The sequence below is a fragment of the Trachypithecus francoisi genome, unplaced genomic scaffold (assembly GCF_009764315.1).
Source record: "Trachypithecus francoisi isolate TF-2019V2 unplaced genomic scaffold, Tfra_2.0 Contig00586, whole genome shotgun sequence".
Classification (NCBI taxonomy): Eukaryota; Metazoa; Chordata; class Mammalia; order Primates; family Cercopithecidae; genus Trachypithecus; species Trachypithecus francoisi.
In genome coordinates this window covers 9,351,008-9,366,167 of record NW_022680749.1, presented here as the reverse complement: position 1 = coordinate 9,366,167, position 15,160 = coordinate 9,351,008, and the positions used below count along the sequence as shown (strand labels likewise).

At 36.0% G+C, this 15,160-nt stretch overlaps 1 protein-coding gene across 5 annotated transcripts in view; it reads right to left on the bottom strand.

Annotated features, from left to right (window-relative positions):
• The window catches only part of PCGF5 (polycomb group ring finger 5), a 122,186-nt gene that overhangs the window by 28,772 nt on the left and 78,254 nt on the right, over positions 1-15,160 (bottom strand). For all 5 annotated transcript variants that reach the window (XM_033216045.1, XM_033216047.1, XM_033216037.1 and 2 more), the window contains exons 3-6: positions 14,240-14,336; positions 5,850-5,905; positions 5,692-5,751; positions 3,020-3,168 (exon numbers count right to left, since the gene is read on the bottom strand). In XM_033216045.1, the coding sequence (XP_033071936.1) occupies positions 3,020-3,168; positions 5,692-5,751; positions 5,850-5,905; positions 14,240-14,336 (362 nt within the window). The remainder of the gene's footprint in view (positions 1-3,019; positions 3,169-5,691; positions 5,752-5,849; positions 5,906-14,239; positions 14,337-15,160) is intronic.

Below are 15,160 nucleotides of genomic sequence, written 5' to 3'. Positions count from 1 at the left end.
ATGTAAGTACTACAGAATTTCAGAAAAGGGATTCACTAGGTTGGGAAAAGCATCACAAAGAATAAAAATCTCTGGGTCTTGACAGAAGCATAGGATGGTGGAAGAGGAAAGAACACGCCAAACAGGAAGGGTTGTTCAAAGTTTTAGAGGTCTTAAATATTCGTAACACAAACTTTTATATATTCTAGATACAGATCTTTTGTCAGATATATGGTCTCCAACACACACACACACACACACATGAGGTGGGGGGGAAGACAGAGAGAGAGAGAGAGAGAATGAACACATACATAAAGGAATAAAGGAGTAATCACTTGTTTTGAAAGGAGGATTTACTAATGGGTTTAATGGGAGATAAACTTATTAAAAGAGGTGCTTGTTAATGAAGGGCCTTGAATGCTAATGTAAGGAGTTATGACTTAATTGTACAGGCCAAAAGGTGGCGAACTTTTGGCCTGTACAATGGCCATGTCCTCAGGCCAAATCTGGCTGGCCATCAATTTCTATAAGTAATGTTTTATTGAAACATAACCATGCCCATTCATTTACTGTTGTTTGTGCTGCTTTAGTGCTACAATGAATAAGTTGAGTAAATTGCAACAGAGACCATATGGCCTACAGAGTCTAAAACATTTACCATCTGACCCTGAGATTGGTCACAGCCCTTACTCTGGGCCTTACACACACTCAGGCAAGTGGTCCTAGCCCTGGATAACAAAATAAAAATTAAGGGTACAGAAAACACTTAATAACTACTTTAAAAAATGTAGATATAAGGGTGAGCAGCACTAAACTGGGGGGAATTTTGCAGGACTTGGTGACTGGCTGAAAGAAAACAGTAACAGGTCAAAGATGACGCCAAGCTTCGGAACTTACTTGATTGGCTGAAAGACAGTAGCCATAACTAAAATTGCATGTCTGGACCAAAATTAGATGAAAGTGTAATGAATTAGACAACTTAGATGAGTCAAGTTTCTGGTGTTAGTGAAACTCTCAACTGGTCTATTTAAAAATAGAGATATAATATTTGAGCTTGGGAAAAAAAGCAGGGTTGGAAATGAGGCCTTAAAAGTCCTTTGCATCAAGAAGAGAACAACACACACGAGGCTCTACTTGAAGGCGGAATGGTAGGCAGAGAGACAGGATTGAAAAACTACCTACTGAGTATTATACTTATTACCTGGGTGACAAAATAACCTTATACCACACCTGTGACATGCAATTTACCTATGTAAGAAACCTGCACATGTACCCTGAACCTAAAATAAAAGTTAAAAAATCCTTTGCGTAGTTGAAGCCACATAGAAAATGGAGAAGACCTTCTAAAATAGATATACGGAAAGTATTAGGACATACTCGTATATATCAAGTAGAAGGCAAGAAGTAGAGGCAGTGGAGACAAAGCAGGAATGGCCCAGGAAAAAAGGAAGAACCAGGGTAGCTTAGTAAAAGTAATTTATAAACTAAGAATGAAGGTACAAGGATGAAGAAAAGTCCATAAAGACTGAATGGATAAAAGGGTGACTAGAACAGCAAAGTGTCAAAGATGTCAAAATGGAAAACAACAAGCAGGGGTGGTTAATTTTTCAAATAAATTTCTGAAGTTCAATATTTTGTACTTTCATATGGGAAATGATGCAGAGAAGTGGACTTTACATTTGTTTATGAGAAGATATTCAGCCTTTCCATTGATTTAACTTTCACTATGAGCTAACTCATGTATTAGAGCGCTAAAGGATGACCATGAACTCTATGAAAAAGAACTTTCCAAAAAGGGAGATGACTTTTGGGAAAGACCACAAGAAACAACTGAAAGTATTATAAGGATAAACAGGTACAGTGGTCATTTCTGTAAATACAGATGCACTTTATTACATGCCCTGTCCAATAAATTCCCCTTAACAAAATGAATTACCTTATTTTAACTATTTGTATGTATAAGACCTAACCAAGTTCCTTGAGTGAAAGATTTTTTTTCTTACTACTTACATCTTCACTGCCTACTATTCACCTAGTGGATAAATATTCATTGAATTACTATGCTCATTAATATTGCTATAAGATGCTAGGAAAACTTAATCTGAAGTGAAAAATTGTTTTTCACTTCCTAATAGGAAAATGCCATTAAACATATTAGTAAAAAATTCAACCTACTAGCTTATAGATTTACACAGAAGAAGTAAAAGAAAATTAGAGACAATGAATATAGGCATTTGAATAAAACACAGAATACAGAGAGATAAACAATATTCTCAGTGGCTGACATTTGCTAGGATAAAGTGGCAAAAATCTAACAGCTAAAGTAGTGAATATGTGTAATAAAAATAAAAGCTGCTTGCAATAAAAAGGTAGAAAACATTATTAAAGTAACACCATTTAAAGACCAAAGAAAATCAATAAAAGCAGAGTGTTTTAAACTTTCTATAAAGATCCTCTAAGGAAAGATTCAATTAGCAGAGGCAGAGGAGAACAGTACCAGAAATGGAGATTCTATAGGAAATAACTGAAGGCCTTCAAGGAATTTAAAAGTTCAGAGGCATTTTACAACATCTAATTTTACTTCAAAACTAGTTGATTAAATTATTCACAAAATATGTTAGCTCTGACATGGAAATCTTGTTGAGTTGCAAATACAAATAGAGAAATAAAGGATAAAATTAGTAGAGAATGAATAAAATGGCTAGAACTACTAGTGACATGAAATTCTCTAAGTTGGTCACCACTCTAAAAAACAGAAATCATGCATATGAATTCCCAACAAAGGTATAAAAGGAGGTGGAGAAAGAGAGGTGTGATTCTGGGCATTAGCCACTAGATGGTGGCATTGGCCCAGGACGGTTCAGTTGTGGGACTTGTAACCATTTGTAAGCACAGGATTGTCAAAGAATGGTATTTTATTTAATTATGTTAATTAAAACTTTGAAAACAAACATTTTGAAGCGTTAGAAAATTTGTCAACAAATTATCAAGGGTTTACTATAAACTGATCATAAAAATACCACAGTACTTGTTCACTCACCTTTACTACATTGTCCCCTGATTGCCCATTATTTCGTAAACAATCTAGACAGATAGCAATTTGTGGGTCACTTCTGTGATAATCTTTATCATCTTCATTTTCATCACCTTCTTCATCTACTTTCGGTTTGTCAGCTTTTGAAGTATCATCTGTATAATTTAAACCTAAGTTAGCTATAAATCAAAGTTGATTTTAAAGTTAAACAATCATACATTGATCGTCGAAACAAAAACCAACTTAAAAAATTTTCCTAGCAGTTTTTCAAGAACTTGGTATCTTTAAAATGTTCCAACCAACTCAACAACGGAAATATTTTGTAAAAAAAGAAAAAAAAAATTGGAAACTTACTAACATAGCTTAAGATTTCTAGGCTCATTGAGACATCCAAATGAAAGATTCAGGACTAGCTGAATTTAGCCAAAAGATTACAATTAGTAATTAGACTATGTTAGAAAGTGGACAGGATATATAAAAATACTTCCAAACTATTTATATGTGTATATATAAATTATACTCAAGTTTATATATAAGTATATATTCAAATTAAAACCAAATACTTTTCAAATGTTAAAAGTTCTCAAAATTTCCAGCCAGTGAAAAAAACGAGCATAATGAATTAGTTTTTTAACATGTATATAGCTATTAATATATAACATTACAACTCCATTAAAGAAATCTGAATGGCATACTTTATATTATATACAAATGTATTTCACCTATTACATACCTGTAGCCTATAAATAATGCAGCTATATTTACCATTCATCTGTGGAGTAGCTTTAACTGTGTGTTGGATACACATCGTACAAGGCCTGAGGGAACAATACTGAAACTAGAGCTATCATCCTCTCTCTCACAGTGGTCAGGGTATGGAATGAAATAAAAGCAAATTAAAAAAAAAAAAAAGGAAAAAAACCAGACAAATATACGATGGGAGAGGTAAAATGGACTATGCATGCACATATAAAAGAGACAATAAACCCAAACTTTGGGAGTGAAGCAGAGCTTCAGGGACGATTTCCAGATGAGATATCTCTAAGCTAAAACTTGAAAAAATTAGCCAGCCAAACATTACACTGTAGAAAAGCCCCCCTGCAAAGTGACAGGCCCGATCCTCTTCGATGACTGTAGTAAAAGCACTACAGGTGTATCATAGAGCGGGGAGATGGGTTCTCTTTTTTCTACATGTTTTCTTCTCCCTATTTATAGAGAATGTACATAGATAGGAGTTTGCCTTCTATGAACCAAACTCCCAGCTCCAACAAAAAATCCAAATTCTCCACCCAAGCTAAAGACCAAATACCATAAATACTTTAAAAAGGGAGAAACAATAGAAAAAGGGAGTTAAATTCACAAGGTAGGCTACAGCCCTTCACAAGTCAAGCTGTGATACATATAATCATAGGGTAAACCTACCACATAACTTCTGATGACAATCCCTAAGGCTCCTGTCCTCTTGAACAGGTAGTCAAAAACTGGAATATTTAATTAGCCTTATCTATATTTTTACTATATCATGACTATAATTGGTTGTTATTGTTTAATTGCAGTATACACGTGGGTAAAACAAGCCCTAGTTAAGTCATTTTTTTGGTCAGGCTTAGCTTCTTTGCCATTTTTTTGTTTGTTGTTGTTACAGGTAAAAATAGTCTCTTGCTACCTTATTCTAGTCATCAAAACTATTCTCAAACTTCCCCGGCTCTAACAGCCTTGCACAGTTAAGTTGAACTAGTAAAATGATAATCACCATTTTACAGATTAAAAAAGAGAGATCTCATCCACCTTAACCATGTAAAATTGACAATCCTATGATCTTATGGGAAAACCAAGATCGGGAGGCTGAACTCACAATTGACCCTATAAGAACCCACACACATTCCTGAATAACTTTAAATGATATTTAGGATATCCTAAATTAAATCTCATATTTAAAAAACAATGGAAATGATACGTTCTTATAATTTTAGATATCCCTTTGTGTGGATTATATATAATATATGTATGTATGTATACTAAAAGCCTTTTATCTGCTCAGTAATGTTTGCCCCTTTGCTGAAATTATTATTAAAAATTACTAATTGCTGAGTCTCTTGGGACCCAGAGGAGAAATATGGACATGCAGCATAGGTGATGGGGAAAATTCCCATAAACACCCAGAAATACTTTCTAAATTTCCATGACATATAAGTCTGTATCACCTGAGCTCTACTTATAAAAACTTCATTCCAGAGTATCAGAGCATAGTAAAACCTCCTGATCTGGCTCTCAGCCACATCTTAGCTCCCTCTCCTATAGAGACAAACATACAAAATAAACAGAACAAAAAACTCTTCACTGTTTAGTTGCAAGCTGTGGCTATTTCTTACTTCAGCTTCCTTTAGCTCCCTAGAAATTACTACTATAAATATCTAGTCAATTTTCTCTTTTATCTCCCTTTTCTCTTCCCAAAGTTCAACTTCCTCTATTTCCAATTACCTTCAATTAAAGTGGCTTCAGATTTACATTCATTTATATAAAATCTCATATAGAAAAGGTTCATAATGTAAATAAAAGGGTGCATGAATTTTGTGCAGGAAAAATGTGAGCCTGAAGAGAGATATTAGTTCACCTAAACTATGAAAAGCTGACCAATTTAAGAGATGCTATCAGAAACAGACATAAGAGAAAGTCACCTTGTCCATTTTCTTGAGGCTTATTTTTCTTCCAAAATTCAGATTCGCGCTCAAGTTCTTCTAATTTAAGAGAAAGAGTATAAAAGTCAAGAAATCTTTAATAGAAATGTTGATTTCATAAAACACAAACATCTGCAAGAACCTAAAGAGCCACTTACGTTCTCGTAGTCCAGGGACCAGCTTAAATATAATTTCCTCTAATGTATTGTCCAACCTTCGAAAGTGGGGACAAAGAAAATACTAACAATGAAGACACAAAAATCTGACATGTAAATAGTCTGAGATGTGTATCTTACATATATATATATATATATATTATGAAATACATACACAATTTTAGCACATCTACTATACCACACTCTTCCATCCACGGAACACACCTATTTACAGCCTTCCCCAGTAGTAGACTGATAACAAAAATGGTCCCAGTCCCCAGCTGTATATCCACACTCTTGAGCATGACTTTGAAATTTCTCCCTTGACTAAGGATGGAGTCTATTTCCCTGCTTTGGAAATATGGTCTGGCTTTAAAACTTGTTGAGGCCAGCAGAATGTGGTACAAGTGACTGCTTGGTTCTAAGCCTAAGCCTTAAGAGGCATCAAATGCTTTTGTTTCTACTTCTCTCTCTCACAGAGAACAAGGCTGGAGGATGAGAGACCACACAGAAGAGAGCGAAGCTGCCCTGAGGAGGCCATTTTAGACTAGTCCACAGACAGCCTATCCCCCAAGATCAGCACAGCAGACTACCCAGTGCGCAGCTAACTGCATAAGTGAGCCCAGTCAAAACCAGAAGAACCACACAGCTAACCCAGGGAACCAGGAGGAATAATAAATGCTTGCTTTTTCAAGTGTCAGTTTAGGGGTTGTCTGTTATGCAGCAACAGCTGATACGCCCATTCTCAAAATCTCTACCACAGTTCTGGCTCTTTCCCCTAAAGGAAATAATCTCCATTCCTCTCTTCTGAGAAATTTAGACCACTTTATTGTTCTACCTTCTGAAATGAAAACTTTAAATATTTATCTTGACATTTTTCTTATTTTCTTTCCTGCCATATAACTCATCTTTTTCATGGCTTTTTGTCTTCAATCCCATTCTCTTGCCCCCACAACACCCGCTTCCCACCTCATCTCCTTCATCCTGCTCAACAACATTACTCTTCTACAAGACTACAAACACACAAGAGGTTTCTCACATCTTAAAAAACAAAAACAAAAACAAAAAAAACAAAAACCAAAACCTTTCTTAACTCATTAACTCTTTTCAAATTATTATTCTGTTTCTCAATCTTTTCTTCTAACTGGAAAAAAATGTGAAAATAAAACCTACATTATTTCTGTCACATACTCTGTTTTGCTTCTTTTACTCTACTGAACTCTCCAAATCATTCAAAATTTCCATACTGAACAGGTTTAAATTTTTCAGAATTAAAATTTAAACTTAAAAATTCTTTTTTAAGTTTATATTTCTTCTATATTGCTCTGCAGCAGTTTGACAGTGTTGTCTAACACTGCCTGCCTCCCTGAAAATTTCCTTTTTTTTTTTTTAATTTTCAAGTCTGTTCTTTATTACTGAGTATTTTTCTTTTTCCCAGCTACTTTTAAATCTGATATTCTCCCTTGCTTTATACTCTGCACTCTTTGACCTTTTCTAAGTTCTGTCTTCCTTAGGGATTTCATCTGCTTTTGTGGCTTCAAAACTAACATATAAGCAGATTATCTATCTATCTGTCTATCTATCTATCTATCTGTCTATCTATCTATCTATCTATCTATCTATCTATCTATCTATCCATCCATCCATCCATCCATCCATCCATCTATCTGTCTGCCTATATATCACATCTCTCTGCTGAGTTCAAGTTCCATATTTCTAACAGATGCTGAACATTTCAAGTACCTCCTTTTATTAATCTATGTCAAGATTGTCTCATCTATCCTCCTCCAAGAAAATACTAAGTATCCCAGTCATTGTCTCGCTTTTTTTAAATTAAATTTTTAAGTGATACCATAATTCTCCCAAATCAGCTCAAAATATGACAATGATCTTAACTTCTCTCCTTCCCTTCATTTACACATTTAGAGCTCCCTCTCAGTATCTGTCCCACCTATTCCCCCATCAATTCTTCCATTCCTTCAATTAATTACCATTCTACTTTGAGCAGAGCAGAGATGTGCTCATAATGAATCTTCCTAAAGTACTAATCTGATTATGTTAGTTCCCTGCTCAAGGACTAATTTCTCCCTATTACCTGGCTTCATGTGTTTATATAACTTGAGTTCAACCTACAAACCATAACTGGTACTATTTGCTCACTGTCTCTCTTCTCTAGCCAACTGGCTTATTCAATTATCCCAAGAATTCCTTGTCTTTTCCAATTCATTTTTCTCCCTCATGTTTTACATCCTGGCTCAAATACTCTCTGTACTCTCCAATCAAACCAAATGCTACCTTATTCTCAAGACAAGGTCATTCGTAAAGTTTTCCCAGACTATTTAATAGTAGGAATGCATAAAAAATAGCACTTCTTACTACGTACAAACAGATCAGGAACCAACTTAGTTTCATTTCGTTTCCTCTGAAACATTACTTACGACTTTGATGTCCTTTCTGTCCTTCCAACCCAATTTAGGACTAATCTGTTCTATGGTCAGTCATTAAATCACTTCCTTACATGTACCCTTGATTTGTCTCTCTTACTTGCTCAAAATTATTTAGTACAACTCAGGTTAAATCCAACTTTCCATCAACTCTGCACTGGCACCCATGGCTGGATAAAAACACAACCACACCCCTTCAAATTCCTAACTACAACCCAAACATGCCTTTAAGTTTGCCAGGAATCATACTACACTCACAAGTGCACTGATTCTCTCACTCCCCTGGACAATATGCTTTTTTTCTCTCCCCAACTCTCCAAATCCCTTTCCTCTATCCTTAATTTTGGCCGACAGATACTTTCTTCTCAATGAAAAATATCAAAGCAATGAAAAACAAACTTCCACAGGCCCCGGCCACCATACCTACCTATAGCATCTGCACCATGTACTCGCTGTCTGTCTGCCTGTTGCTACAATTTTTTTGTCAATGCTCCCATTGAAAACCAGTGTCTCCTCTTATGCTGTGAGATTCCATTTCCTACTCTCCAACGTGATTAACTCTCTGCTTTCTACTGGATCATTCCCTTCAAATATGCCATTATTTCTCCCATATCAAAACAAAATAAAGAACCTTCTTGGCTGCACTTGACAGCAACCACCCCCTACCCCATTTCTTTTCTCCCATTTGTCGTAAAACTCCTTGAAAGAGTTGTCAATACTATACTTACTGTTGCTAATTCCTCTCCCTCCTTTCCTCTCTTAAAACAATCCAGTTAGGTTTTTGGCCTCACAGCTCTAAAGAAAGTGCTCTTTTAAGGCTGATGACCTCCATTGTGCTAAGTCCAACCATCAATTCTCAGTCTTCACCTTACTTGTAGCCATGAACAACAAATGACACAGGTGGATCACTCTGTCTCCTTTGACATACACACTATCTTCACTTAACTTCTAGGGCACCACACACTCCTGGATTTTACTCTACCTCACTGGTTGTGCCTTCTCAGTTTCTTGTGCTGGCTCCTCCTCTTCTCTCTGAACACTTAATGCTGGAGTTCTCCAGGGCTCAATCCTTGGTCCTTGACTCATGTCTCTCTGTACTCACTCCCTGAAGTGATCTCATCCTGCCTCATAACTTGAAAGATCTTCTATAAGTTGAAGACTACTAAATGTTTTTCTCCAGCCCAGACCTCTCCCTTTGAGTTCCAGACCCCATATATCCACTTACCAACTTTCTCTCTTCTCTGAAATAACTTAACATGTCCACAATCGAAGTCCTGATCTACCCCTTCCTTGCTCTATTATTAATCTTCCCAACTCAGTTAATGGCAACTCCATTCTTCCAATTGCTCAGGTCAGAAATCTTAAAGTCATGTTCAACTCTTCTTTATCTCATATCCTATATCCAATCCATCAGCAAACCTTGCTGGATCTACTTTCGAAATATATTCAGAACACGAGCATTTCTTGTCCCCTCTACTGCTGCCTCCTCTCACCAGGGTCATCGCAATTACTTTCTAACTGTTCTCCCTGCTTCTACCCTTGCCTTGTTATCTGCAGGGTGTTCTCAATACAGTCATCAAAATGTTCACATCAGATCAATCCTCCAACCAAAATCCTGCAGAGGCTCCTCATTTCATTCAAAGTGAAAGATAAAATGTTTACAGTGGCCAAGATGGCTCTTTACAATCTAGAATCTCATGATCTCTCTGCTCTTGTTGCCCAGTATTCTGTCCCTCACTCACTATTCCCCAGCTGCCCAGGTCTCCTTGCTGGTCATCCAACAAGGCGTAGATACACTCCTGACTTAGGCACTCTGCACTGGCTGCTTCCTTTACCTGGAATAGGCATGCTTTCCCAGACCTACCCATGGTTAACCTCTCACAGTCTCCAAGTCTTTGATTAAATCTCACCTTCTCACAGAAGCCTATCATCACCATCTTATTTAAAATTGCCATCTGCCCCTCCCTTCACACTCTTGACCTCCTCACCCCACAACACTTTCCCCTTTCTTGCCTTTGCAATTTTCACTTTCTAACATACCATATAAGTTACTTATTATATGGTTTATTGAATGTCTCTCACTACAAAAATATTAAATCTACAAGGGCAAAGACCTTTATTTTGTCTGTGAATGGACCTCAAGCACCTAGAATAGTGCCCAGACATAGCAGGCATCCAGTAAATATTTGCTGATGAATGATTCCCCTCATGGAGCTCTCCATATTCCTTCTATTGTCTGTATCAGTGATGTCCAATAGAAATATAATGTGAGTCAAATATGTAATTTTAAATTTTTAGTAGGCACATTAACACCAGTACTTTATACTTTTTATGTAAAACTAACTTTAATGTTTTGCTATATATTAAAATATATTTAATAATACATTTGGTAATTTTTATTTATTGAACATTAAAGTTATACTTAGTGGAAAAATATTTACACTGCTTCAGGTTTTAATTGAAATTAAATTAGAAATTCCATTCCTCAGTTGCACTAGCAACATCGAAAGTGCTTAACAGCCACATGTGGCTAATTGCTACCATACTGGACAGTACAAATACAGACTGCTTGTTCCCCAGGTCTGCTGCACAATTGTCATATCCCTTCACCTCTCTACTATGTTAGAGTCATTTATTCTTTCTTGGTTTATGCTCCAGCACATCTCCCAATAACTTATTGTGAACAAGTACATAGAAGGTAAATTTTTTCCTACATATGTCACAGGCAATTTAGGCTTCTAATGAAGGAGCCTAAATTCCCCTTATTTCTGGCTAACAAAATCCAATTATGTTCTGGCTGCAGAGTGGCCACCTTCAGGGATAATTCATGATTTGTTAAAGCATTTCAAAACTCACCATATCACTTTACCTAGAGACTGTCATGTAATCTAGTTTTGGCTAAAAAGAAGCAGCCTGCTGTAGGAAACTTTGGTAAAGATCTTCCGCTCCCTACAACCTCCTTACTCTCCTGGTATACTCAGGCCTCTGAGGTTTGCTCAGCTATCACCACCACCAGTCTGCTTTCTAGCTTTCAGTTTCTGCTGACATCTCTTCTGCTACCATTTCTTCTTATCCTTTAAAAAGTGTTTATTGAGAACCTATCATGTTTCCGGAACTATCCTAGGTGTCAAAGATACAGGATATCTTGTTTTTATTATATCTGAGTTTATGTCTTTAAAAAAATTCCTTTGTGGTAATTTCGGTGGAATTTTAGGAAGAAAAGATCTCTATAAAGGACATCATTAGATAAATTAAGAAAACTGGAATATGGAAGTTAGGTTAAAGTATTATACCAACGCAATCATACTGTGGTTACATAATATAATATCCTTATTCTTAGGAAATATACAGTGAAGCATTTAAGAGTAAGGGGCCATGATACATGTAACTTACCCTCAAATAGTGCAGAAAAAATAAAGCATGCAATGCACATATGCACATGATAAAGCAAATGAGAGAAAATGTTAATAAGAGGCTAATCTGGGTGAACAGAATGCACGTAGCTCTTGTACTACTTTTATTTGGGGGATTCTAAGTTTGAAATTATTTCCAAATAAAAAGTTTAAAAATGTATGATGTTATACTTTAGCCCAGGGAGCAGGTTTCATTAAACAGCGGCTGGATTCCTTCAGGTATCTAATGGTCAGAATCAAAAGATTAAGATAAATTGCCTTATGATGTGGCCCTTTAAGAACAGAAAAGGTAATAATTATTAACTTTTTGTTTTTATTAACCTTTTTATATTTTAATAAAAATAAGTTATTATAGTTTTTATTAACAGTTGGTAATAATTTTTCATTACAACTGGATATTAACAGTTTTTTATTTTAAAATTAAGAAAAACATTATTTGAGAGAAAATGTTTGCTTTATTCAGTTTCCTTACTCCAGTACTACTAACATTTTAGGCTGGATAAATTTTGCCGTGTGGGGCCTATCCTGTGCATTGTAGGATGCTTAGTAGCATCCCTGGCCCCTGCCTACTAGATGCCAGGAGCACTCACCCAGATCTGACAATCAAAAATGTCTCCAGATATTGCTAAATATATCCCAGGGGCAAAATCACCCCCGGCTGAGAGGCACTGATATAAATCCAACCAGAACAAGCCTTGCTCAGAATTACAGACCAGAGTTGACCAGTGGTTCCCACATGTTAGCATATATTAGCATCACCTAGAGAGCTTGCTAAACTAAGTGATCTCCAATCCCAAAGTTTCTGAGTTAGCATATCTGATGTGTGGTCTGAGAACTGTCACTTCTAACATGATACTAATGGTTTGGGGACCACACTTTGAAAACTACAGGGCTAGACATTTACCTGTAGACAAATAATCCCAAACAGGCATTAAAATTGAAAAACAAAAGGCTGAAATGTAAGATTTGCAAATCCAGATTTATAGAATGATGGCAAATATCACACAGATAAGAGAGTTATGAAAGGTTCCAGAGACTATCTAGCTCTATCTTTAGACGAGTAGCTTTTTTTTTTTTTTTTTTAAGTTCAAAAGTACTAAAAAGCTAACTCTGGAATTGACCCCTTCTGTGCTTTTCACTGGATTTGAGACCAGTAGCTTCTTAAAGATCACACAGGTGATCCACCTTAGAGCTATGGTGGGAACAATGAAATGAAAATGGGTCTAGTGGTGAGGACACATGGACTGTAGCTGGGAAGTGACAGTTCAGGTATTCTGTGAAACCTTAAGTCAAGTCATATCACTTCTCTAGATTTCAATTTCCTAATTGGGAAAAAAGGGATTTGGATTAGAATCTCATAGACTACTTCTAGTTTTAAAAATATATGATTAGGCCAGGTGTGGTGGCTCATGCCTTTATCCCAGCACTTTGGGAGGCTGAGGCAGGCAGATCACCTGAGGTCGGGAGTTCGAGACCAGCCTGACCAATATGGAGAAACCCCGTCTGTACTAAAAATACAAAATTAGCATGATGGTGCATGCCTGTAATCCCAGCTACTCAGGAGGCTGAGGCAGGAGAATCATCTGACCCTGGGAGGCGGAGGTTGTGGTGAGCTGAGATCACACCATTGCACTCCAGCCTGGGCAACAAGAGTAAAACTCTGTCTCAAAATAAATAAATAAATAAATATTTTATATATATGTATATATATGGTTATACTGCTAAAGTTGAGGGATAAGTAAATGGTAGTCTTAAAAAAATCTTTTAAGTTTTACATAAATGTTTATGTACTTTTTTGAAAATACAGTAAATTAAAAAATTAATAGTCGTAATATTAGTCTTTCTGTGAGTTCTCCCTCTTTCTACTACCATGTAGCTCAACATAATATAGACTATTAAAATACTAAAAATAGGCCGGGCGCGGTGGCTCAAGCCTGTAATCCCAGCACTTTGGGAGGCCGAGACGGGCGGATCACGAGGTCAGGTGATCGAGACCATCCTGGCTAACATGGTGAAACCCCGTCTCTACTAAAAAAACTACAAAAAACTAGCCGGGCGAGGTGGCGGCACCTGTAGTCCCAGCTACCCAGGAGGCTGAGGCAGAGAATGGCATGAACCCGGGAGGCGGAGCTTGCAGTGAGCTGAGATCCGGCCACAGCACTCCAGCCTGGGTGACAGAGCGAGACTCCGTCTCAAAAAATAAATAAATAAATAAATAAATAAATAAAATAAATAAATAAAAATAAAATAAAATAAAATAAAATACTAAAAATACCTGTAACCTAAAGTCACTCTTACAGCCTAAGAGAAAGTTATACTTTTAGTTTGGAAATGTATTTCTTAAATATTTAAGATGTAAAACCTTATTTTTAATACTCCTTAATAAAATACTTTAAAATAAAATGCTTTAAAATAAAAATCATAAGACCTATATTAACTGAGTCAAGACAACATGAAATATTATGACATATAATAAAAATTAAGAGCCTATTCAATTTATGTAAATTAGATGAACTGTAAAATATAACATCCTTACCTCAACATTTCTAATGGATTTGTCTCATGAACTTGGTTGCCACACCTTGGGCAATCATTGCTATCTTCAAAGTGCTGAACAATACAAGTCTTACAGACTAAGAAGAAAGAAGACATTAGGTTAAAATGCATCATATGAATGCTCATTTAATGTTAAACTAAGTGTAATTAGAAACAGACCTTAAAATTACCTACAAGTAGAATATCATTATTTAATTAAACTTCAAAGACCTTACAACTGTTAATACTGTAATAAAACCCAACTGAAATAAAAGTCAACTGCCACAAATAAAAAGTATACACTAGTTTGCTTATTGTTTTTCTTAAATACATTCACACACCAAATACTACTCTACTCATCATCATATTAAACTAAAAAAGCTAGTATATATACACAAAATAGGTTTTTCTCATTTAAGGAAGGACAGAAAAAGGTAAAAACTAAGTCTGCATTCATTTCCTTTGCTAAACATTTATTTAAATGCAACATAAATAACTCTTAATACAACTTGAGAGTTTTCAACCTGTTTGCATTACTTTTATTGGCAGGGTGCACCAGGGACAAACTGGGAGTTACAATGGACTTTGCTGGCCTTGGCAGAGTGTAATGAGTTTCTGCTCATAGGTACTATAATTCCATGGAGCACAAAGTATGAATAATGGTATCAAGTTTGGACAAAGGCATGAGGTAAATTGGAAGAATGACTGAAAAACTGACAGGGATAAATAAAATTTCAAATAAAGATTCTAAACAAAGACAATGGAAATATGACTTGTGGATTTGGGGCCACAAGGCTATATAGCCCACATTTCCTACAAATACTACTAATCTCTCTGGCTATAAATCTCTCTCATCTTTCAACTAAGCTTCTACTACATATTATGCCAATGTTTTGCCCCAAAATTTTAGACAATATTTACC